Source organism: Salmo trutta, chromosome 5 (assembly GCF_901001165.1).
Source record: "Salmo trutta chromosome 5, fSalTru1.1, whole genome shotgun sequence".
NCBI lineage: Eukaryota > Metazoa > Chordata > Actinopteri > Salmoniformes > Salmonidae > Salmo > Salmo trutta.
In genome coordinates, this window is record NC_042961.1 from 34,110,893 (window position 1) to 34,135,966 (window position 25,074).

General features: G+C 40.8%; 1 protein-coding gene across 1 annotated transcript in view; it reads right to left on the bottom strand.

Annotated features, from left to right (window-relative positions):
- LOC115194085 (RPE-retinal G protein-coupled receptor-like) overlaps positions 1–22,942 on the bottom strand; it is a 38,955-nt gene extending 16,013 nt beyond the window's left edge. Inside the window, exons 1-3 of the mRNA XM_029753435.1 lie at positions 22,430–22,942; positions 15,529–15,685; positions 11,985–12,106 (exon numbers count right to left, since the gene is read on the bottom strand). Of these exons, the coding sequence (XP_029609295.1) occupies positions 11,985–12,106; positions 15,529–15,685; positions 22,430–22,508 (358 nt within the window). The 5' untranslated portion in view covers positions 22,509–22,942. The remainder of the gene's footprint in view (positions 1–11,984; positions 12,107–15,528; positions 15,686–22,429) is intronic.
- Positions 22,943–25,074: the final 2,132 nt, after the last annotated feature.

Sequence of the window (25,074 nt, forward strand, 5' to 3'; positions counted from 1 at the left end):
AACGCCAATACCGATGCCGATTATTGGAGGGCCAAAAAAGCCGATGCCGATTAATCTGACAATTTTCTTTGTTTATTTATTTGTAATAATGACAATTACAACAATACTGAATGAACACTTATTTTAACTTAATATAATACATCAATAAAATCAATTTAGCCTCAAATATATAATGAAACATGTTCAATTTGGTTTAAATAATGCAAAAACAAAGTTTTGGAGAAGAAAGTAAAAGTGCAATATGTGCCATGTAAGAAAGCTAACGTTTAAGTTCCTTGCTCAGAACATGAGAACATATGAAAGCTGGTGGTTCCTTTTAACATGAGTCTTCAATATTCCCAGGTAAGACGTTTTAGGTTGTAGTTATTATAGAAATTATAGGACTATTTCTCTCTATACGATTTGTATTCCATATACCTTTGACTATTGGATGTTCTTATAGGCACTTTAGTATTGCCAGTGTAACAGTATAGCTTCCGTCCCTCTCCTCGCTCCTACCTGGGCTCAAACCAGGAACACATCGACAACAGCCACCCTCGAAGCAGCGTTACCCATGTAGAGCAAGGGGAAAAATTACTCCAAGTCTCAGAGTGGGTGACATTTGAAACGCTATTAGTGCGCACCCGGCTAACTAGCTAGCCATTTCACATCGGTTACACCAGCCTAATCTTGGGAGTTGACAGGCTTGAAGTCATAAACAGCGCAATGCATTGCTAAGGCCTGCTGGCAAACACATGAAAGTTCTGTTTGAATGAACGCTTACGAGCCTGCTGCTGCCTACCATCGCTCAGTCAGACTGCTCTATCAAATCATAGACTTAATTATAACATAATAACACACAGAAATACGAGCCTTAGGTCATTAATATGGTTGAATCCGGAAACTATCATCTCGAAAACAAAAAGTTTTTCCTGTCAGTGAAATACGGAACCGTTCCGTATGTTATCTAACGGGTGGCATCCCTACGTCTAAATATTCCTGTTACATTGCACAACCTTCAATGTTATGTCATAATTACGTAATATTCTGGCAAATTAGTTCGCAACGAGCCAGGAGGCCCAAACTGTTGCATATACCCTAACTCTGCGTGCAATGAACGCAAAATAAAAAACACCGGGTTAATATTGCCTGCTAACCTGGATTTATTTTAGCTAAATATGGAGGTTAAAAAATATATACATCTGTGTATTGATTTTAAGAAATGCATTGATGTTTATGATTAGGTACAGTCATGCAACGATTGTGCTTTTTTCGCAAATGTGCTTTTGTTAAATCATCCCCCATTTGGTGAAGTCGGCTGTCTTTGTTAGGAAGAAATAGTTCGCACAGTTCGCAATGAACCAGGTGGCACAAACTGCTGCATATACCCCGACTCTGTTTGCAAGAGAAGTGACACATTTTCCCTAGTTAAAAGAAATTCATGTTAACAGGCAATATTAACTAAACATGCAGGTTTAAAAATATATACTTGTGTATTGATTTTAAGAAAGGCATTGATGTTTATGGTTGGAGCAATGTGTACCTAAGCGATTATATGCAACTCAGGACAGGCTAGATAAACTAGTAATATCATCAACCATGTGTAGTTAACTAGTGATTATGATTGATTGATTGTTTTTTCTAAGATAAGTTTAATGCTAGCTAGCAACTTACCTTGGCTTCTTACTGCATTCACGTAACAGGCAGGCTCCTCGTGGAGTGCAATGTAAAGCAGGTGGTTAGAGCGTTGGACTAGTTAACCGTAAGGTTGCAAGCTTGAATCCCCGAGCTGACAAGGTAAAAATCTGTCATTCTGCCCCTGAACAAGGCAGTTAACCCACCGTTCCTAGGCCGTCATTGAAAATAAGAATGTGTTCTTAACTGACTTGCCTAGTCAAATAAAGGTCTATAAAAAAAAGAAAGAAAACAAATAGGCCAAATCGGCGTCCAAAAATACCAGTGGACACCGGATGACCACTAGGGGGTTTGGCAGGAGCAGATGTGACACTTCACTTCTTAATGCATTTGAGTCAGTAGTTGTGTTGTGACAAGGTACACAGAAGATAGCCCTATTTGGTAAAAGCCAAGACCATATTATGGCAAGAACAGCTCAAATAAGCAAAGAGAAATGACAGTCCATCAAAACTTCTTAAGGATCAGACCCTTTTTTCAATTTTCGCCTAAAATGACATACCCAAATCTACCTGTAGCTCAGGACCCGAAGCCAGGATATGCATATTCTTGATACCATTTGAAAGGAAACACTTTGAAGTTTGTGGAAATGTGAAATTAATGTAGGAGAATATAACACATCAGACCAGGTAAAAGATAATCCACAGATTTTTTGGATATTTTTTGGTACCATTATCTTTGAAATGAAGAGAAAGGCCATAATGTATTATTCCAGCCCAGACAAAATATACATTTTGGCCACCAGATGGCAGCAGTGTATGTGCAACGTTTAGACTGATCAAATGAACCATTGCATATCTCTTCAAAATGTTTTATCAAGACTGCCCAAATGTGCCTATTTGGTTTATTAATACATTTTCAAGTTCATAATTGTGCACTCTCCTCAAACAATAGAATGGTATTATTTCACTGTAATAGCTACTGTAAACTGGACAGTGCAGTTAGATTAACAACAATTTAAGATTTCTGCCCATATCAGATATGACTAAGTCCTGGGAAAAAATTGTGTTAGTTACAACCTCATGCTAATCACATTAGCCTACGTTAGATCAACCGTCCCACGGGAGGACACCGATCCCGTAGAGTTTCTAAGACATGAAGGTCAGTCAATTCGGGAAATGTCAAAAACTTTGAACGTTTCTTCAAGTGCAGTCACAAAAACCATCAAGAACTATGATGAAACTGACTCCATGAGGACAGCCACAGGAAAGGAAGACCCAGAGTTACCTCTGCTGCAGAGGAAAAGTTAATTAGAGTTACCAGCCTCAGAAATCTGCAATTAACTGCACCTCAGATTGCAGCCCAAATAAATGCTTCACAGAGTTCAAGTAACACACACATCAACATTAACTGTTCAGAGAAGACTGCATGAATCAGGCCTTCATGGTCGTATTGCTGCAAAGAAACCACTACCAAAGGACAACCATATGAGACTTGCTTGGGCCAAGTAACACGAGCAATGAACATTAGAACAGTGGAAATCTGTCCTTTGGTCTGATGAGTCCAAATTTGAGATCTTTGGTTCCAACCGCCATGTCTTTGTGAGATGCAGAGTAGGTGAATGGATGATCTCCGCATGTGTGGTTCCCACCGTGAAACATGGAGGAGGAGGTGTGATGGTTTGGGGGTGTTTTGCAGAATGCTGTGGTAGCCATGCTGGTTAAGTGTGGGGCGGCAGGTAGCCTAGTGGTTAGAGCATTGGGGCTGTAACCGAAAGGTTGCTAGAACAAAACCCTGAGCTGACAAGTAAAAAATGTGTCGTTCTGCCCCTGACCCAACAATGATAAAGAGTGAATATGCGCAGTGCGTGCTCACTCACCGGGGATATTGCCGATGTTCTCCGCTGGTGCCAATAAGACAGGCTATTCTTTTGTCTGCTCAATTAAGTTGAGAATTTTATTTTGATAACTGTCTGTGATTTATTTGGAATTCAAGGCACACTTAACCAGCATGGCTACCACAGCATTCTGCAGCGATACGTCATCACATCTGGTTTGCGCTTAGTGGGACTATCATTTGTTTTTCAACTGGACAATGACCCAAAACACACCTCCAGGCTGTGTAAGTGCTATTTGAACAAGAAGGAAAGTGATGCAAGTGCTCAGCATATGTGGGAACTCTTTCAAGACAGTTGGAAGAGCATTCCAGGTGATTACCTCTTGAAGCTGGTTGAGATAGTGCCAAGAGTGTGCAAAGCTGTCATCAAGACAAAGGGTGGCTACTTTGAAGAATCTGAAATATACTTTGATTTGTTTACTACATGATTCCATGTGTTATTTCATAGTTTTGTCTTCCCTATTATTCTACAATTTAGAAAATAGTAAAAATCAAGAAAAACCCTTGAATGAGTATGTGTGTCCAAACTTTTGACTGGTACTGTTTATATATATGCTTTGTGGACTTTACCGGATAGATGTTGTTCTACGGTTTTAGATTATGCTGTATTTTAGCCTAGGCCCTATTTCATTTGTTTATTTCGAGAAGACACACACGCCTATAATCCCATGCATAGGTGACAAGTCCATAAGGCTAGGGTAAACTAAATCGAATTAAATTACCAAATTATATAGCCTAATTAGCCTATTAGTCTTTACAGAAATAAGTAAAATCTATCAAAATAGGCTCCTAAACTATGATTTGGCCACAGAGGATCATTATCTTCTTCCCCAATTTTATTTTATCACATTGCTTTCAGTCAGAAGGAAAGGCAGTGCGCAATATGGGCAGAGTATTGTTGAGTTGCGACTGTCAGTGAAAAGTAGATGCCCAGCCAGGTACATATTTAAAAAAAACAGCGGGAAAACATAGTTTGGAAAGCAAATGATTATGGCTGTAAATTGTCACACCCTGATCTGTTTCACCTATATTTGTGCTTGTCTCCATCCCCCTCCAGGTGTTGCCCATCTTCCTCATTATCTCCTGTGTACTTATACCTGTGTTCTCTGTTTGTCTGTTGCCAGTTCGTCTTATCTTGTCAGGTCTTACCAGCGTGTTTTCCCGTCTCCCTGCTTTCTCAAGTTCTGTTTCCCCAGTTCTGACCATTCTGCCTGCCCTGACCCCGAGCCTGCCTGCCGTTCTTTACCTTATTGACTCTGCCCTGGACTACAGATCTCTGCCTGCCTTTGACCCGTCTTTTACCTGCCCGGTTTGGGTAAAAAAACAACTGACTGTAGCTGTCTGCATCTGGGTCATATCCTAAGTTCTGATATAAATAGAAGGCAATGAAAAGACTCTATTCTGTCTTTTATCAAAATAAAATTCTCAATTTAATTGCGCAGACAACAGAATAGCCTACCTTATTGGCACTAGCGGAGAGCATCAGCCATATCTCCGGTGAGTGAGCACGTACTGTGCATATTCACTCTTTATCATTGTTGGGTCAGTGCCACTAAGTTTTTTTATGGACAATAATTTCCTCCAGTTTAGATGAACCTCATTGTATTTGTGTCTCACCTTATTGTATGCCTATTATGTGGACAGTGTTGTTTTTATTGATATGTTTGTCAATGTCAGCAAAGTAGGCTACCCGTAGTTTGTCATATTAAAAAAGATTATGCTTTTGCCTCCGGTCCTGTATCGCACATTCATGAAAATAGTCATGGCCTCTAAACCGTCAAGCAGCATACTGGACCCTATTCCAAATAAACTACTGAAAGAGCTACTTCCTGTGCTTGGCCCTCCTATGTTGAACATAATAAATGACTCCCTATCCACCGGATGTTTACCAAATTCACAAAGTGGCAGTAATAAAGCCTCTCTTGAAAAAAAAACTATTGGCCTATATCGAATCTCCCATTCATCAAAAAAAATGAAAAAGCTGTTGCACAGAAACTCACTGCCTTCCTGAAGACAAATAATGTATACGAAATGCTTCAGTCTGGTTTTAGACCCCATCATAGCACCGAGACTGCCCTCGTGAAGGTGGTAAATTAACTTTTAATAGCGTCAGACCAAGGTTCTGCATCTGTCCTCGTGCTCCTAGACCTTAGTGCTTAGTCTTGACTCCATCGATCACCACATTCTTTTCGAGGGATTATACACCCTAATTGGTCTACACGGACAAGTTCTTGCCTGGTTTAGATCTTATCTGTCGGAAAGACAACAGTCCATCTCTGTGGATGGTTTGTCCTCTGAAAAATAATTTGTAACTTTTGGCATTCCTCAAGGTTCCGTATTAGGACCACTATTCTTTTCACTATATATTCTACCTCTTGGTGATGTCATTCGGAAACACAATGTCAACTTTCACTCCAATGGGGATGATACAGCTGTACATTTCAATGAAACATGGTGAAGCCCCAAAATTGCCTACCTTGGAAGCCTATGTTTCAGACATAAGGAAGTGGATGGCGGCAAATGTTTTACTTCTAAACTCGGACAAAATAAAGATGCTAGTTCTAGGTCCCAAGAAACAAAGATCTGCTGTTGGATCTGACAATTAATCTTGATGGTTGTACAGTCGTCTAAAATAAAACAGAAGGACCTCTGCATTACCCCTGGACCCTGATCTCTCTTTTGATGAACATATCAAGAATATTTCAAGGACAGCTTTTTTTCATCTTCAGAAAATTGCAAAAATCTGAAACTTTTTGTCCAAAAATGATGCAGAAAAGCTCATCCATGCTTTTGTCACTTCTAGATTAGACTACTGCAATGCTCTACTCTCCAGATACCTGGATAAACATTAAATAAACTTCAGTTAATGCTAAACACGGCTGCTTGAATCCTGACCGGCTCCCCTCTCTCCACTGGGATTCTCTGCCTCTGACCCTATTACGGGGGCTGAGTCACTGGCTTACTAGTGCTCTTCCATGCCGTTCCTAGGAGGGGTGCGTCACTTCAGTGGGTTGAGTCACAGACGTGATCTTCCTGTCCAGTTTTGTGCCCCCTCGGGCTCGTGCGGTGGAGATCTTCGTGGGCTATAAGTTGGTGGTCTGTTAATATCCCTCTAGTGGTGTGGGGGCTGTGCTTTGGCAAAGTAGGTGGGGTTAAATCAAATCAAATTTTATTAGTCACACGCGCCGAATACAACAGGTGTAGACCTTATAGTGAAATGCTTACTTATGAGCCCCTAACCAACAATACAGTTTCAAAAAATACAGATAAGAATAAGAGATAAAAGTAAAATGCAATTAAGCAGTGAAATAACAAGAGCGAGATTACAGTTGAAGTCGGAAGTTTACATACACTTAGGTTGGAGTCATTAAAACTCGTTTTTCAACCAATCCACAAATTTGTTGTTAACAAACAACAGTTTTGGAAAGTTGGTTAGGACATCTACTGTGTGCATGACACAAGTAATTTTTCCAACAATTGTTTACAGACATATTATTTCACTTATAATTCACTGTATCACAATTCCAGTGGGTCAGACGTTTACATACAATAAGTTGACTGTGCCTTTAACCTCAATCGTCCCACACTATTCAACAGCCAGTGACAAATCAGAGCGCCAAATTTAAAACCACAAAATGTCATAATTCAAAGTTCTCATACATAGGACTATTTTACACCATTGTATAGATACAATTCTCCTGAATCGAACCACGTTGTCCGATTTCCAAAAGGCTTTACAGCGAAAGTAAAACATTAGATTACGTTAGGAGAGTACATAGACACAAAAAACCACACAGCCATTTCCAAGCAACTAGCATGGATCACAAATACCCGAAACATGGCTAAATTGTCACGGTTGTCGTAGTGGACCAAGACGCAGTGGGGAAATGTGCACTCATCTTCTTTTTATTAAATGGATAAGAAGGTGAACCAAAACAACACGTACACAAAAAAAACCACAACGACTACTAACAGGCCGGTAAGGCACAAGCTATACACAGCACAATCTCCCACAAATACTAAAACAAACACATACCTATTTATAGAACCCTCAATCAGAGGCAACGAGAAAACACCTGCCTCCAATTGAGGGTTCAACCCCCAATAAACTAAACATAGAAATACAAAGAACTAGACTAAACATAGAAATACATTAACATAGAACTGTGCCCAAAACCCCGGAATAATAAATCAAACACACCACTAAACACACAACCACCCCGAACCACATAAAACAAATACCTCCTGCCACGTCCTGACCAAACTACAATAACAAATAACCCCTATTACTGGTCAAGACATGACATAAATGCAGCACTAACCTTTGATGATCTTCATCAGATGACACTCCTAGGACATTATGTTATACAATACATGCATGTTTTGTTCAATCAAGTTCATATTTATATCAAAAAACAGCTTTTTACATTAGCATGTGATGTTCAGAACTAGCATACCCACCGAAAACTTCCAGTGAATTTACTAAGTTACTCACGATAAACGTTGACAAAATACATAACAATCATTTTAAGAATTATAGATACAGAACTCCTTTATGCAATTGCTATGTCCGATTTTAAAATAGCTTTTCGGCGAAAGCACATTTTGCAATATTCTGAGTACATAGCTCGGCCATCACGGCTAGCTATTTTGACTTGGGGGTAGAAGCTGTTTAGAAATCCTCTTGGACGTGCGATAGCAGAGAGAACAGTTTATGACAAGGGTGGCTGGAGTCTTTGACAATTTTTAGGGCCTTCCTTTGACACTGCCTGGTATAGAGGTCCTGGATGGCAGGAAGCTTGGCCCCAGTGATGTACTGGGCGGTTCGCACTACCCTCTGTAGTGCCTCGGACGCCGAGCAGTTGCCATACCAGTCAGTGATGTAACCACTCAGGATGCTCTCGATGGTAAAGCTGTAGAACATTTTGAGGATCTGAGGACCCATGCCAAATCTTTTTAGTCTCTTGAGGGAGAATAGGTTTTGTCGTGCCCTCTTCACAACTGTCTTGGTGTTCTTGGACCATGTTAGTTTGTTGGTGATGTGGACACCAAGGAACTTGAAGCTCTCAATTTGCTCCACTGCAGCCCCGTCGATGAGAATGGGGGAGTGCTCGGGCCTCTTTTTCCTGTATTCCACAATCATCTCCTTTGTCTTGATCACGTTGAGGGAGAGGTTGTTGTCCTGGCACCACACGACCAGGTCTCTGACCTCCTATCTATAGGCTGTCTCGACGTTGTCGGTGATCAGGCCTACCACTGTTGTGTCATCTGCAAACGTAATGATGGTGTTGGAGTCGTGTCTGGCCGTGCAGTCATGAGTGAACGGGGAGTACAGGAGGAAACTGAGCACACAGTCCTGAGGGGCCCTGTGTTGAGGGTCAGTGTGGCGGATGTGTTGTTACCTACCCTTACCACCTGGGGTTGGCCCGTCAGGAAGTCTAGGATCCAGTTGCAGAGGGAGGTGTTAAGTCCCAGGGTCCTTAGCTTATTGATGAGCTTTGAGGGCACTATGGTGTTGAACGCTGAGCTGTAGTCAATGAAAAGCATTCTCACATAAGTGTTCTTTTTGTCCAGGTGGGAAAGGGCAGTGTGAGTGCAATAGAGATCGCATCATCTGTGGATCTGATAGGGTGGTATGTAAATTGGAGTGGGTCTAGGGTTTCTGAGATGATGGTGTTGATGTGAGCCATGACCAGCCTTTGAGTGCTACGGATTGGTAGTCATTTAGGCAGGTTACCTTAGTGTTCTTGGGGACAGGTAATATGGTGGTCTGCTTAAAACATGTTGGTATTACAGACTCGGAGAGGGAGAGGTTGAAAATGTCAGTGAAGACACTTCCCAGTTGGTCAGCGCATGCTCGCAGTACACGTCCTGGTAATTCGTCTGGCCCTGCAGCCTTGTGAATGCTGACCTGTTTAAAGGTTGGCTCACATTGGCTGCAGAGAGAGTGATCACAGTCGTCCGGAACAGCTGGTGCTCTTATGCATGTTTCAGTGTTTTTGCCTCGAAGCGAGCATAGAAGTAGTTTAGCTCGTCTGGTAGGCTCGTGTCACTGGGCAGCTCTCGGCTGTGCTTCCCCTTGTAGTCTGTAATGGTTTGCAAGCCCTGCCACATCCGACGAGCATCAGAGCCAGTGTAGGTCTATTCGATCTTAGTCCTGTATTGATGCTTTGCCTGTTTGATGGTTTGTCGGAGGTCATAGCGGGATTTCTTACAAGCTTCCGGGTTAGAGTCCCACTCCTTGAAAGCGGCAGCCCTAGCCTTAAGCTCAGTGCGGATGCTGTCTGTAATCCACGGCTTCTGGTTGGGGTATGTACGTACGGTCACTGTGGGGACAATGTCATCGATGCACTTATTGATGAAGCCAATGACTGATGTGGTGTACTCCTCAATGCCATCGGAGGAGTTCCGGAACATATTCCAGTCTGTGCTAGCAAAACAGTCCTGTAGCTTAGCATCTGCTTCATCAGACCACTTTATTGATCTAGTCACTGGTGCTTCCTGCTTTAATTTTAGCTTGTAAGAGGGAATCAGGAGGATAGAATTATGGTCAGATTTGCCAAATGGAAAGCGAGGGAGAGCTTTGTATGTGTCTCTGTGTGTGGAGTATAGGTGGTCCAGAGTTATTTTTCCTCTGGTTGCACATTTAACATGCTTATAGAAATTTGGTAAAAACGGATTTAAGTTTCCCTGCATTAAAGTCCGCAGCTACCAGGAGCGCCACCTCTGGGTGAGCATTTTCTTGTTGGCTTATGGCGGAATACAGCTCATTCAATGTTGTCTTAGTGCCAGCCTCTGACTGTGGTGATATGTAAACAGCTACAAAGAATACAGATGAAAACTCTCAGTAGGTAGTGAGGTCTACAGCTTATCATGAGAAACTATACCTCAGGCGAGCAATAGCTCAAGACTTCCTTAGATATCCTGCACCAGCTGTTGTTTAAAAAAACCTAGACCGCCACCCCTTGTCTTACCAGACGCCTCTGTTCTATCCTGCCGGTACATCGTATAATCAGCCAGCTATATGTTGATGTTGTCGTCATTCAGCCACGATTCCGTGAAGCATAAGATGTTACCGTTTTTAATGTCCCGTTGGTAGTTTAATCTTCTGCGTACCTTGTCGACTTTATTGTCCAAAGATTGCACGTTTGCTAGCAGAATGGAGGGAAGTGGGGGTTTATTCGATCGCCTGCCAACTCTGAGGGCAGCGGACCTTCGGCCCCTCTTTCTCCGCCTCCTCTTCACACAGATCGGGGCCTGTTCCATCGGGCTCGTCAGAGTCGTGAAAGGAAAAAAAGAGGATTCTGCTCGTTCGTCGTGAGTAATCTCAGTCCTGTTATTTTAAGTTATTTTCGGTCATAAGAGACAATAACGGCAACATTATATACAAAATAAGTTACAAATCACGCAAATAAGCAAACAAAAAACAAAATCGGCTGGAGCCATGTCATCTTCTCCGGCGTCATCTTATATCCTGCCTGGTTTGCCCTGTCCGGGTATATTGTCGGACGGGGCCACAGTGTCCCCCGACCCACCGTGTCCCCTGACCCACCCATGTCTCAGTCTCCAGTATCTATGCTGCAATAGTCTATGTGCCGGGGAGCTAGGGTCAGACTGTTATATCTGGTGTAATTCTCCTGTCTTATCTGCTGTCCTGTGTAAATGTAAGTACTGTATGCTCCCTCAATTCTCTCTCTCCCTCTCTCCCATCCGGGAGAACTTGAGCACCAGGATCATGCCTCAGGACTACCTGGCCTGATGACTCCTGGTGTTCCCCAATCCACCTGGTTGTGATGCTGCTCCAGTTTCAACTGTTCTGCCTGTGGCAGGGAACACTGACCTGTTCGCCGGATGTGCTACCTTGTCCCGGACCTGCTGTCTCGACCTCTGAATGCTTGGCTATGAAAGCCAACTGACATTTACTCCTGAGATACTGACCTGTTGCACCTTCTACAACCACTGTGATTATTATTTGACCATGCTGGTAATCTATGAACGTTTGAACATCTTGAAGAACAATCTGGCCTTAAATGGCCATGTACTCATATTCTCCACCCGGTACAGCCAGAAGAGGACTGGCCACCCATCAGAGCCTGGTTCCTCTCTAGGTTTCTTCCTAGGTTCCTGCCTTTCTAGGGAGTTTTTCCTAGTCACCATGCTTCTACATCTGCATTACTTGCTGTTTGGGGTTTTAGGCTGGGTTTCTGTATAGCACTTTGTGACATCTGCTGATGTAAAAAGGGCTTTATAAATCAATTTGATTGATATAAAGTGTAGTATCTGATATAGTCTATGCCTCTACACTATATGCGCTCAGCCATGCATTGAAGTCTTTTTTCCAAACAGTGATTGAGTTATTTTATTCACCTAAATGATGACTATTCAATTACTCCTATCTAGTGTGCATTTGTTGTTGGGGATGAGTGTATGTGGATATGTATGAGACTTAAGAGACCTATGAAACTCATTCCACTTACTTGTGCAGTACTGGTGGTATCTGTCCCATGCGATGGCAGCAATGAAGTGGATGCTGGCGAGAGCTGTCACAAAACCCTGGAAGCCATGAGTCTGGCAGCCATCAGAGCCATAGGGCCAGTACCTGGAGAAGGACATAGTAAAGAGGGGGAAAGACAATACATTAGGCCTTAAAACCTGTTGGGGATAGGGGGCAGTATTGAGAATTTTGAAAAAAATATGTGCCCATTTTTAACTGCCTCCTACATCAACTCAGAAGCTAGAATATGCATATTATTGTTCAGGTTTGGATAGAAAACACTCTGAATTTTCTAAAACTGTTTGAATGGTGTCTGTAAGTATAACAGAACTCATATGGCAGTCAAAACCCTGAGACAAATTCTGACAGGAAGTGGATACCTGATGTGTTGAATTACCTTTAAGCCTATGCCATTGAAACACACAGGGGCTTATTAATCGTTGAGCACTTCCTATGGCTTCCACTAGATGTCACCAGTCTTTACAAAGTTGTTTGAGTCTTCTACTGTGAGAACTGAACGAACAAGAGCCTTGGAACGGTGGTGGCCGACAAGACTCTGGCGCGCGAGTTCATGTTGGGTACTCTCGTTCCAATACGTTTTAAAAGAGAATGCAATCGTCCGCCTTGAATATTATTCATGTTCTGGTTGAAAAAGGCACTAATGATTTATGCTATACAACGTTTGACATGTTTGAACGAACGTAAATATTTTTTCTCCCCTCTTTCATGAAGAGAAGTCCGGCGGGCTTAGATCATGTGCTAACAACACGGAGCTTTTTGGACATAAATTATGAGCTTTTTCGAACAAAACTACATTCGTTATGGACCTGGGATTCCTGGAAGTGACATCTGATGAAGAGAATCAAAGGTAATGGATTATTTACATAGTATTTTCGATTTTAGATCTCTCCAACATGGCGGTTAGTCTGTATCGCAAAGCGTATTTTTCTGGGCGCAGTGCTCAGATTATTGCAAAGAGTGATTTCCCAGTAAGGTTATTTTTAAATCTGGCAATCCGGTTGCGTTCAAGAGATGTAAATCTATAATTATTTGAATGACAATATGATATTTACCAAGGTTTTCGAATAGTAATTATTTAATTTGTTGTGCTGATTTGACTGGCGGTATTGGAGGGAAAAGATTTCCTCAACATCAACGATATAGTAAAACGCTGTTTTTGGATATAAATATGAACTTGATAGAACAGAAAATGCATGTATTGTCTAACATAATGTCCTAGGAGTGTCATCAGATGGAGATTGTCAAAGGTTAGTGCATAATTTGAGCTGGTTTTCTGCTTTTGGTGACGCGTGTCTTTGCATGTACAAAACATTACACACAGCTATTTTCAATGTACTGTCCTAACATAATCTAACTTTATGCTTTCGCCGTAAAGCCTTTTTGAAATCGGACAACGTGGTTAGATTAAGGAGATGTTTATCTTTCAAAGGGTGTAAGATAGTTGTATGTTTGAGAAATTTGAATTATGACATTTAATTGTTTTCAAATTTGGCGCTCTTGATATTTCACCTGTTGTTGATAGGGTGTACCAGGGGTGGGACGCTTGCGTCCCACATAGCCCATAGAGGTTAACATAGTCTATTTGTTCAGCTGGTTGTGAATGACTTTTACAATGCTCAACAACCAATGGTTAGACTGGTAGAGCATAGAACTAGACTGTAGGGAAGGTCAGTGTCTTGTTTCTGATCTTTTGTATTGACCACGGTCATCTATTAATAACCATTTTGAATGTGAAGTGAATCCGGTGCCTGTTTTCATCCTAAATCAGCTAGACGGCAACGTCATCGTTCAACTCCCTGATTACAGAGTTCTTAATCCTCCGCCTTTACACAGCACAATCCCCGGGAGGTCTGTTACATGTACTGTATGCCCTAAACCCTGTTGGTCTTTGCCCCGGCCTTATCGATCTACTACTCTAACACTACGCAGAGATATTGATGAGCCAATTGACTGGAATATGTCAGAGAGAGCGAGAGAGAGCGACAACCTCCTTTGCGTTGATCCACTATAGACTATTGTAGGAATAGTATAGAACAGGGATCATCAACTAGATTCAGCCGCGGGCCAAGTTTTTATTGAGCGGATGGTCGAGGGGAAGGAACATAATTCAAATAATTTGTAGACTGCAAATTGACTGCAAGAAGCCAAAACAGATATATTGTTTGACTAAAACATAATAATTTCAAACCTTGCTTACATTTGTAAATGATCACGTGTCTCTCTATTATGCATGGGCATACTTGGGAACAGATTTCTTAAATAAAAATCACTTAGACTTAAAAACACCAGGAATTTAACTCCATGTCCAACAATTAACTCTAGTGGTGTGGGGGTTGTGCTTTGGCAAAGTGGGTGGGGTTATATCCTGCCTGTTTGGCCCTGTCCGGGGGTATTGTTGGATGGGGCCAAAGTGTCTCCCGATCCCTCCTGACTCAGCCTCCAGTATTTATGCTGCAGTAGTTTGTGTCGGGGGGCTAGGGTCAGTCTGTTATATCTGGAGTATTTCTTCTGTCTTATCCGGTGTCCTGTGTGAATGTAAGTATGTTCCCTCAAATTCTTTCTCTCTTTCTTTCTCTCTCTCAGAGGACCTGAGCCCTACGACTATGCCTCAGGACTACCTGGCCTAATGACTCCTTGCTGTCCCCAGTCCACCTGGCCGTGCTGCTGCTCCAGTTTCAACTGTTCTGCCTGCGGCTATGGAACCCTGACCTGTTCACCGGACGTGCTACCTGTCCCAGACCTGCTGTTTCAACTCTCTAGAGACAGCAGGAGCGGTAGAGATACTCTGAATGATCGGCTATGAAAAGCCAACTGACATTTACTCCTGAGGTGCTGACCTGTTGCACCCTTGACAACCACTGTGATTATTATTATTTGACCCTGTGGGTCATCTATGAACATTTGAATATCTTGGCCATGTTCTGTTATAATCTCCACCCAGCACAGCCAGAAGAGGACTGGCCACCCCTCATAGCCTGGTTCCTCTCTAGGTTTCTTCCTAGGTTCTGGCCTTTCTAGGGATTTTTTTCCTAGCCACCGTGCTTCTACACCTGCATTGCTTGCTGTTTGGGGTTTTAGGCTGGGTTTCTGTACAGCAATTTATGACATCAGCTGATGTAAGAAGGGCTATATAAATAAATGTGATTGATTGTTTGAATTAAAACAACTTGGGGGGGGCAAAATAAAACCACTTGTGAGCCAAATTCATCCTGCGGGCTGCCAGTTGGAGAACCCTGGTATATAATATTCCATATTCCATTCAATTCATGGTATTTCACAGTGAAAGAACATTGTAACAATGAGTCAGTGTAAGTAGAAAGTAAATTAGGTGATGGAAAGGATTACATTTACATTACATTTAAGTCATTTAGCAGACGCTCTTATCCAGAGCGACTTACAAATTGGTGCATTCACCTTATGATATCCAGTGGAACAACCACTTTACAATAGTGCATCTAAATCTTTTAAGGGGGGGGGGGATTAGTAGGTTATACTACGTCACTCACCTCAGAAAGCTGGAGAAAGCGGCAATGGTTGCGTTCGCAGAGATGCCCATATCAGCTAATGCCAAGCTAAAGACTAGGAAATTGCTGGGGGTTCTCAGTTCTCTTATTTTTATGAAAGCAGCGACTGTCACGGCATTCAGGAAGAATCCCAGAAGACCTTTAGGGAACATAAAACAGAATAGGCTATAAACACAGTGGCAGTGCGCATAGCAAAGTACTCCAAAATGATTTCACCCATGGAGTTGAGAGCAGACTTTTAATACTTAAACCCTTAAGTTTGTCCTCTGTAGAGAACCTTTGTTTGCTGAAATCCATACTTTTTAATAAAATGTTAATCAAATACAACCATCAACTGTTTCCTTGTTGAGATTCAATTGGCACATGCGGATTTGTGCTGAGTTGCCATCTTAGAGCAACAGCAATGAGGAAACAGTCGGCAGTTGTATTTGTGAACTACCTGCTCGATTAGGTCTTCTGTAGCAATTTTTGAAATGTTGTTTCATACAGTACGAGTCAAAAGTTTGGACACACCTACTCATTCGAGGGTTTCTCTTTATTTTTACTATTTTCTACATTGTAGAACAACAGTGTAGACATCACAATTATGAAATAACACAAAAGTGTTAAACAAATCAAAATATATTTTATACTTGAGATTCTTCAAAGTAGCCACCCTTTGCCCTGATGACAGCTTTGCACACTCTTGGCATTCTCTCAACCAGCTTCATGAGGTAGTCACCTGGAATGCATTTCAATTAACAGTTGTTTTGTGACAGAGTAGAGGTGGTTTACAGAAGATAGCCCTATTTGGTAAAAGACCAAGTCCATATTATTGCAAGAACCGCTCAAATAAGCAAAGAGAAACGACAGTCCATTACTTTAAAACATGAAAGTCAGTCAATACGGGAACATTTCTTCAAGTGCAGTCACAAAAACCATCAAGTGCTATGATGAAACTGGCCCTCATGAGGACCGCCACAGGAATGGAAGACCCAGAGTTACTTCTGCTGCAGAAGATAATTTCATTAGGTTTACCAGCCTCAGAAATTGCAGCACAGATAAATGTTTCAGAGTTCAAGTAACAGACCCATCTCAACATCAGCAGTTCAGAGGAATCAGGCCTTCATGGTCGAATTGCTGCAAAGAAACCACTACTAAAGGACACCAATAAGATGAAGAGACTTGCTTGGACCAAGAAACACAAGCAATGGACATTAGACCGGGGGAAATCTATCCTTGTTCGGCTGAGTCCAAATTTGAGATTATTGGTTCCAACCGAGATGTCTTTGTGAGACGAAGAGTAGGTGAACGGATAATCTCCACATGTGTGGTTCCCACCGTGAAGCATGGAGGAGGAGGTGTGATGGTGTGGGGGTGCTTTGCTGGTGACACTGTCTGTGATTTATTTAGAATTCAATGCACACTTAACCAGCATGGCTGCCACAGCATTCTGCAGTGATACACCATCCCATCTGGTTTGGGCTTAGTGGGACTATCATTTGTTTTTCAACAGGACAATGACCCAACACACCTCCAGGCTGTGTAAGGGCTATTTGACCAAGAAGGAGAGTGATGGAGTGCTTCATCAGATGAACTGGCCTCCACAATCACCCAACCACAACCCAATTGAGATGGTTTGGGATGATTTGGACCTCAGAGTGAAGGAAAAGCAGCCAACAAGTGCTCTGCTCAGCATATGTGGGAACTCCTTCAAGACTGTTGGAAAAGCATTCCAGATGAAGCTGGTTGAGAGAATGCCAAGAGTGTGCAAAGGTGTCATCAAGGCAAAGGGTGGCTACTTTGAAGAATCTCAAATCAAATTTATTTTGATTTGTTTAACACTTTTTTTGATCCTACATGATTTCATGTGTTGTTTCATAGTTTTGATGTCTTCTCTATTATTCTACAATGTAGAAAATAATACAAATAAAGAACATCCCTTGAATGAGTAGGTGTCAACTTTTGACTGGTACTGTGCATTGGATAAAAGTAGAGACCAATGTTCCCTCTAATGTTTTTGTTTTTTTACAGTGAACACTGAGGCTGTACTGTTACATTTGTAGGCAGTTAGCCAATGGGCTATTGTGGCTATTTGAGCATAATGTAGACCTACTAACAAAACTAATGGAGCAAATCCAATAACATTTTCACATGGAAATAGCTTTTGATTTCTAGGAGATAGGCTTTATGAGGTGTTCATTGCATGAGACTTTTAAAAACGTTTTTACATTAAAAAAATGTTTTACTTGGTCTGTAACACCATGAGCCAAATAGGTGACTGCAAATTGCATTGGAGAGAACTGTAAGGTGCAAGAAACCACTTTACAAAATAAAAGTAATTATTACAATACAGAGAATTAGACAATGCCTATTGGCCTATTGGCTTATTTGCATATTCAAGCCTGTCTCAAAATACAACACTGGCCCTTTAACTACGACTAAGCTTTTTACCTAACTGGCTTTTCAATGAGCTTGAAATGTAGCCTACACAATTTGTGCTCTTGTAGGCAGCTGTAACTCCCCATTGCTGACCTTTACTTATCTATAACTGGGCTAATAACTTGCTAACTAGCAAAGAATATCAACAAATGTGCACACGCTCGGGCGGCTCTGCGCTCTAAACTGATCTGAAAAGCACATTCATTCGTGGTTGATTGAAACACCGCTCATGGGCTACCACCTCCAATACAATTGTACTCTGTTGTGCTCTAGCTCTGCCTCCAACAAAATCACACTCAATCTCGCAAAGTTAGATTTGTTTTGGTTTGTTCCATTGATAAGGGTCTGATATATAACGTTGATTCGATCACAGAAAAAACATTGATCTATATAGGGCAAACTCATGAAGTTCAATCTCTTGCTTCTCTGCACGGCCTGGCATTTCTTCAGCGAGGCAGTCCTAGAGGAGGTGCGCGACCATGCACACGCGCAGCTTAGTGGGAACATTGGTAGGGACTCAGTGCTAGCAAATGGTATATCATACACTACAGTTGAGGAACAATGGGAAAGTAATTCTGCTTTGAAAGTTGATACAATTTTGAATATTTTGGTACACCTACTGGAGAGCTATTCATTGTCTACACTCATTCAGCATCATTCACATCCTCTTAAGTCTTAGCCCCACCCATCCTCTTTAAGGATTCACATGTGAGAACATGTGTTAAACAGAGTGAGAACAATAGTGTACTAAACAACCAAAGATTTCAAGACTAAAGGCTGGTTTATACTACGTCTATCGACATGTCTGTAGACGGTTGTCGCAATAACATCATGAACATTCTATTGTCGTCCGACATTAAACTTGACATTGTCGTTATTAAAAAGTATTAACACAAAAACTACAGGCTGCATGACATCAGCAGACTGATGGTCCAAAATAGCATAGCTGGTGTATTTTTACACCAATAAACCCATCCGCTTAGAAATGAATTTAGCATATGTCAATCTAGCAAACCAGGCAACTAAAAGCAACTTTTCTAAACAATGTTTTGGTCTCATGACGTTTTGGTCTCACGTGGCCCTTACGACGCCAGGACACCTGAAACCCCACCTCTTTAAGGAATACCTGGGATAGGATTAAGTAATCCTTCTATCCCCCCCCTACCCTCCCCCCCAAAAAGATATAGATGTACTACTGGATATCATAAGGTGAATGCACCAATTTGTAAGTTGCTCTGGATAAGAGCGTCTGCTAAATGACGTAAATGTAAATGTCAATGTTAGTTTCTAGCTTGTTAGCTTACTAGCTAACGTTAAATTAGCTGGCTAGCCAGTTGAAATAATGATCATATCATATAGCTGACAACGTCTTCACTTTAGCTTATTTGTATTCACTATTACAGGAAAATAAACTCACACAAGATCATTATTTATAAATGAATGGCGATGTAATTACAAAATATTGTTCACGGTTGTGAGTGTGACAAAATAAAATAAAATTAGAAACATATATCTGAAAATGTACACTACCATTCAAAAGTTTGGGGTCACTTAGAAATGTCCTTGTTTTTGAAAGAAAAGCAAAAAAAATTGTCCATTAAAATAACATCAGATTGATCAGAAATACAGTGTAGACATTGTTAATGTTATAAATGACTATTGTAGCTGGAAACGACAGCTTTTTTATGGAATATCTACATACGCGTACAGAGGCCCATTATCAGCAACCATCACTCCTGTGTTCCAATGGCACGTTGTGTTAGCTAATCCAAGTTTATAATTTTAAAAGGCTAATTGGTCATTAGAAAACCCTTTTGCAATTATGTTAGCACAGCTGAAAACTGTTCTGATTAAAGAAGCTTGAAAGCTGGCCTTCTTTAGACTAGTTGTGTATCTGGAGCATCAGCATTTGTGGGTTCGATTACAGGCTTCAAATGGCCAGAAACAAAGAACTTTCTTCTGAAACTCGTCAACCTATTCTTGTTCTGAGAAATGAAGGCTATTCCATGTGAGAAAAACGCATTTTGATAAAAAAAAAACGAATGTTTACATTCAATTGCCTCTGCTGTGTTGTAGTGACACACAACATAAGCCATCTTTCCTGAAACAAGTCACTTTTGGATAATGTTTTATTAAAAAGTATGGCTTTCAGCAAACAAAGGCATGCAATAACAGAGGGCAAACATGGGTACACAGTAACACCATACCGAAACCAGGCGTGCACAAATTGATTTTGTCCCCCTACACCAAACGCGATCACGACACGCAGGTTGAAATATCAAAACATACTCTCTACCAGTTATATTAATTTGGGTACAGGTTTAAAAGCATTAAACATTTATGGCAATTTAGCTAGCTAGCTTATTTGTTCTATTTGGCTAACTTGCTGTTGCTAGCTAATTTGTCCTGGGACATAAACGTTGAGTTGTTATTTTACCTGAAATGCACAAGGTCCTCTACTCCGACAATTAATCCACATATAAAACGGTCAACCAAATTGTTTCTAGTCATCTCTCCCCCTTCCAGTCTTGTTCTTCTTTGGACTTTATAAAAAGCCTGGAAGGAGAGATGACTAGAAACTATTTGGTTGACCATTTTATGTGTGGATTAATTGTCAGAGTAGAGGACCTTGTGTATTTCAGTTAAAATGACAACTCAATGTTTTATATCCCATGACAAATTAAGTTAGCTAGCAACTGCAAGCTAGCTAGCTAAATTGCCATAAATGTTTAATGCTTTTCGACCTGTCCCCAAATTAATATAATTGGTAGAGAGTTTGTTTTGATATTTCAACCTGCTTGTCATGATCGCATTTGGTGTGGGGGGACAAAATCAATTTGCGCATGATGGCGCACAAGCGCATCCATTCCGGGTGGTGTTAATAACTTCTTTGGGATAGGGGGCGGTATTTTGACGTCCGGATGAATAGCTGGCCCAAATTAAACTGGCTGTTACTCAGGCCCAGAAGCTAGGATATGCATATATTGGTAGATTTGTATAGAAAACACTCTAAAGTTTCTATAACCGTTAAAATAATGTCTGTGAGTATATGGCAGGCGAAACCCCGAGGACAAACCATCAAAAAATAAAAATAATTCAGCATACCACTGATTTCAATGCCTGGCACTTTTATAATAGGGCGCAATCGTCCCCGATTGCAGTTCCTAGGGCTTCCCATAGATGTCAACAGTCTTTAGAAAGAGTTTCAGGCTGGTTTTTGGAAAAATGAGGGAGAAGTTGTAGTTTTTTTAAGTGGCTCCCATTTTGGCTGTAGTTTCCAAGCGCATGGTGCGTTCTTTTTGTTTATCTCCGGTAAACACAATAACGATTCTCCATCTAAAATGTTATTGTTTATTTGCATATTAGGGTACCTAAGGATTGATTATAAACATTGATTGACTTGTTTGGATAAGTTTATTGGTAACGTTTGGGATTCATTTTGTATGCATTTTGAAAGAGGGAAACCGAGTGGATTATTGACTGAAGCACGCCAGCTAAACTGAGTTTTTATGGATATAAAGAAGGATTTTATCGAACAAAAGGACCATTTGTAATGTAACTGGGACATTTTGGAGTGCCAACAGAAGAAGATCTTCAAAGGTAAGGCATATATTATATCGCTATTTCTGACTTTCGTGTCGCAACTCCCTGGTTGAAAATGATTTGTTATGCATTTGAGTGCTGGACGCTGTCCTCAGATAATTGCATGGTTTGCTTTCACAGTAAAGCCTTTTTGAAATCTGACACCTTGGCTGGATTAACAACAAGTTAAGCTATAGTTTGATGTATTGCACTTGTGATTTTATGAAAGTTTAATATTTATAGTAATTTAATTTGAATTTCGCACTCTGCAATTTTCCGGATGTTGGCCAGGTGGGACACTAATGTCCCACCTATCCCAAATAAGTTTTTTTTAAGCAACTTCTATTTTCTTGTAGGCGCGCGAGCAGTGTGGGTGCAATGATTGAATAACGTGTGTGTATATTTATTTTGCAACGCTTGCATCAGTGTGGTCAGCATGTGAGGGTATAATAATTTACATTATTTAAGTATTCACTGCAGTGACTGGAAGGAGTAGGAGGCTAATTTAAAACAACTCCAGTCTGCGCTCAAATCCTCAGCTCCGTGGATGAAATCATCCTGGAGTTGAGGTACTTGGCTACAGTGCGCAAAGCCAAGCGGCAAATTCCCTGAAAAATGAAAGCAGGCACATTTTTAAGTGCTTCTAAACCAAAATATTGTGTTATTCCTAATTGTTGAAGGTGACATTCTACGATATATCATGTAATTTCCTGGCCAACATCAGCATTTCATCTATATTGTATTAAGTCACATAACACCGCTGGCACTGTTAAAGAGCATAACAGGCCACCACCTCCTGACCAAGGAGCATCAGATCTAACATAGCATACTGTAGTTACCACATTTATGGCAGAATTCCATCAGAAAACGTGACACTCACCCTCCACGAGCAGACAAGATCCTAAAGAGAATACATCAATTTCCGAGAAGCCATCCGGTAAAGGGTAGGAAGACACCATCTTGAATGCGATTTTTCATGCAAATAAAGTGCAAATATCACTGACCTACTTAGTCTTTACTGTCCGCTCGCTTAACGATGTGCCTCTAACCTAACGGAACCCGCTTCTAAAGGAGCATTTCACGTGAAAAAAGCATGCACGTAATTATGTAAAGCTCTCTCTCTTGCACCAATCCGCATAAGAATGTCTTACTGAACATAACACTATCCGCTGCCCCCTACCACGTATTTACACACCGCTACTCTAAAGCGCTGAATTAGTTGTGCACAACAAGCCTTTGTGTCTGTGTGCAACCACCGTCTGGAGAAGGATGCCTGTGATGTCAAATGCACGCGTTTGATGTAAACTACAGCTCTTTGTCGCTGACGCGAGTCAACAGGTGTCCAGCTCATTGAAAGGATGTACAGCACCTAGCCATACAGCCTACATCCATTCATTCATGCTTATTGTAGGCTACTGAAGAGCTTGCATGGCAGTAATATATTATAGAGCACCATTTACAGCCCTATATGCTACATTACATGTATAGGCCTATAAACAGTATAACATGAAGGCCTGTAGATCATCTACAATATCAGCTGCTGTCAGTTTGCCTTCTTCAAAGTCAGCCAGTGATGAAAGAATACACTTTTCATTGGATGAGTATCTTCTTAGCTATAAACATAATAAATAAACACACATATTCCCGAGTGGCGCAGCGTTCTAAGGCACTGCATCTCAGTGTTAGAGGGTCACTACAAACATGCTGGTTCATATCCAGGCTGTATCACAACTGGCTGTGATTGGTCCCATAGGGTGGTGCACAATTGTCCCAGCATTGTCTGGGTTTGGCCGGTGTAGGCCGTCATTGTAAATAAGAATTTGTTCTTAACTGACTTGCCTAGTTAAATAAAGGATAAATACAAAATTACATAATTCAAGTTGTGAGATCTATATTAATAACTATAATGAGTAAACAAATCTAATTGAAAGTCAACCCTGTAAACATTGCTATAGTTCCATAATACAAAAGGATGTTCTGTTGAACAATCATAAAGACTAGAGGTTTTCTGACAAAGTGGTGAGAGATACAAAAGCCACCACTTGGCATAAATTATATCATATATTCTTTAGTGGAGCATGCTATAATTGCAACATCCCAATTGGCAACTTTTCGTACCATAGGGTTAGAGGGGAGAATGAGGGTCATATTGTCTGGCTACAAATCTGGATTATCAGATTGGGAAACCATGGGAAATGTAATTGAAAACCTGAACAATGTTTTAAAAAGTGCAAAGTCATATGACGATACAAATCATCATTACTAAATGAGGTCATTGGGGATTCTGTAATGTTTTGCGTATTGCATATTTTAATAATCTGATTCAGATACGTGTGCTTTCGGTTTCTGTTTTGGTCTGTGACCAAAATAAATACATGTTTCAACCCATGCTTATTCAGATCTGAGGCTATAAAATATTTGTCTTTTTAATGTGATAAAAACTAGGCTATGTATTTTAGTTATCTGTCCTGTATGAGTCTCTAACATGACTCGTCTGATACAGATTTGTGTCATTATAAACTGACCTGTTTATAGCGTAGCTCTTAGTTTTTTCTGATATGGAGCCAAGCACACACATCTGTCTGTCCTTGGCTGACCTCAATACGGCTGGCTTTAGGGGACAGGGGAATTGCAATCTCTACATGGGCTTTTTGGCCTTCATGAAAAACATATTTCTCACTAAAAATAAATACAACATACAAATATTTTTTCAGTAATTATATCTGACCCACACAGTACAATTTATTTACAACATTTTACTTTGTCAATATCTATAATTTCAATATTTTTAACCTATGCAAGTTAGTGTTGATAACCTTTCAATATTTTCCATTTCTTAAAAAAATATATGCCAAATGTCTCTGGACTATAAATTGTATCTGCCAAAAATATGCCCCATAAGACTATGAGACTATAATTTAAGATGATTTGAGAGGGTTTACTCAGGTAATGACGGTTAAAAACTGTATATTTAAAGAGAACATGAGTGCGCACACACATGTACACACACAGACTACAGCAAGGGAGACAGGTAATACACACAACTTCACACAACAAAAAGACACAACGATGGACAGACAGAGATTCTCTCACTCTCACTCACTCACACTCACACACGACAGAAAGACAGACTGATAGACAGGCAGACACATGCGTGCGCTCTTATGTACACACACCGCCTTTTTAAGTTTATTTCTTTGTCATCCAACACCAAAAAATGTAAGATCAGAATAGCTGTAGAACAGCAATGACACCCATGGCCTAGAGTATATATCACCATGGCAACGCTGATGAAATGGTGATTGTACGTGTCTTTTTCCATGATTTGATGCTTCTCATTCATACATACAGTAGCAATAGTTGTGGCCCATAGGTACAGGAGTAGCCTGTCACTCTTGATAGACTTTCTACAGAAATACATTTTACAGATATTACAGGCTCTCGGATAACACCCTACCCACTGGGTATAAACTGGTTGAGTCAATGTTGTTTCAATGTAATTTGTCAACGTATTGTGACGTGGAA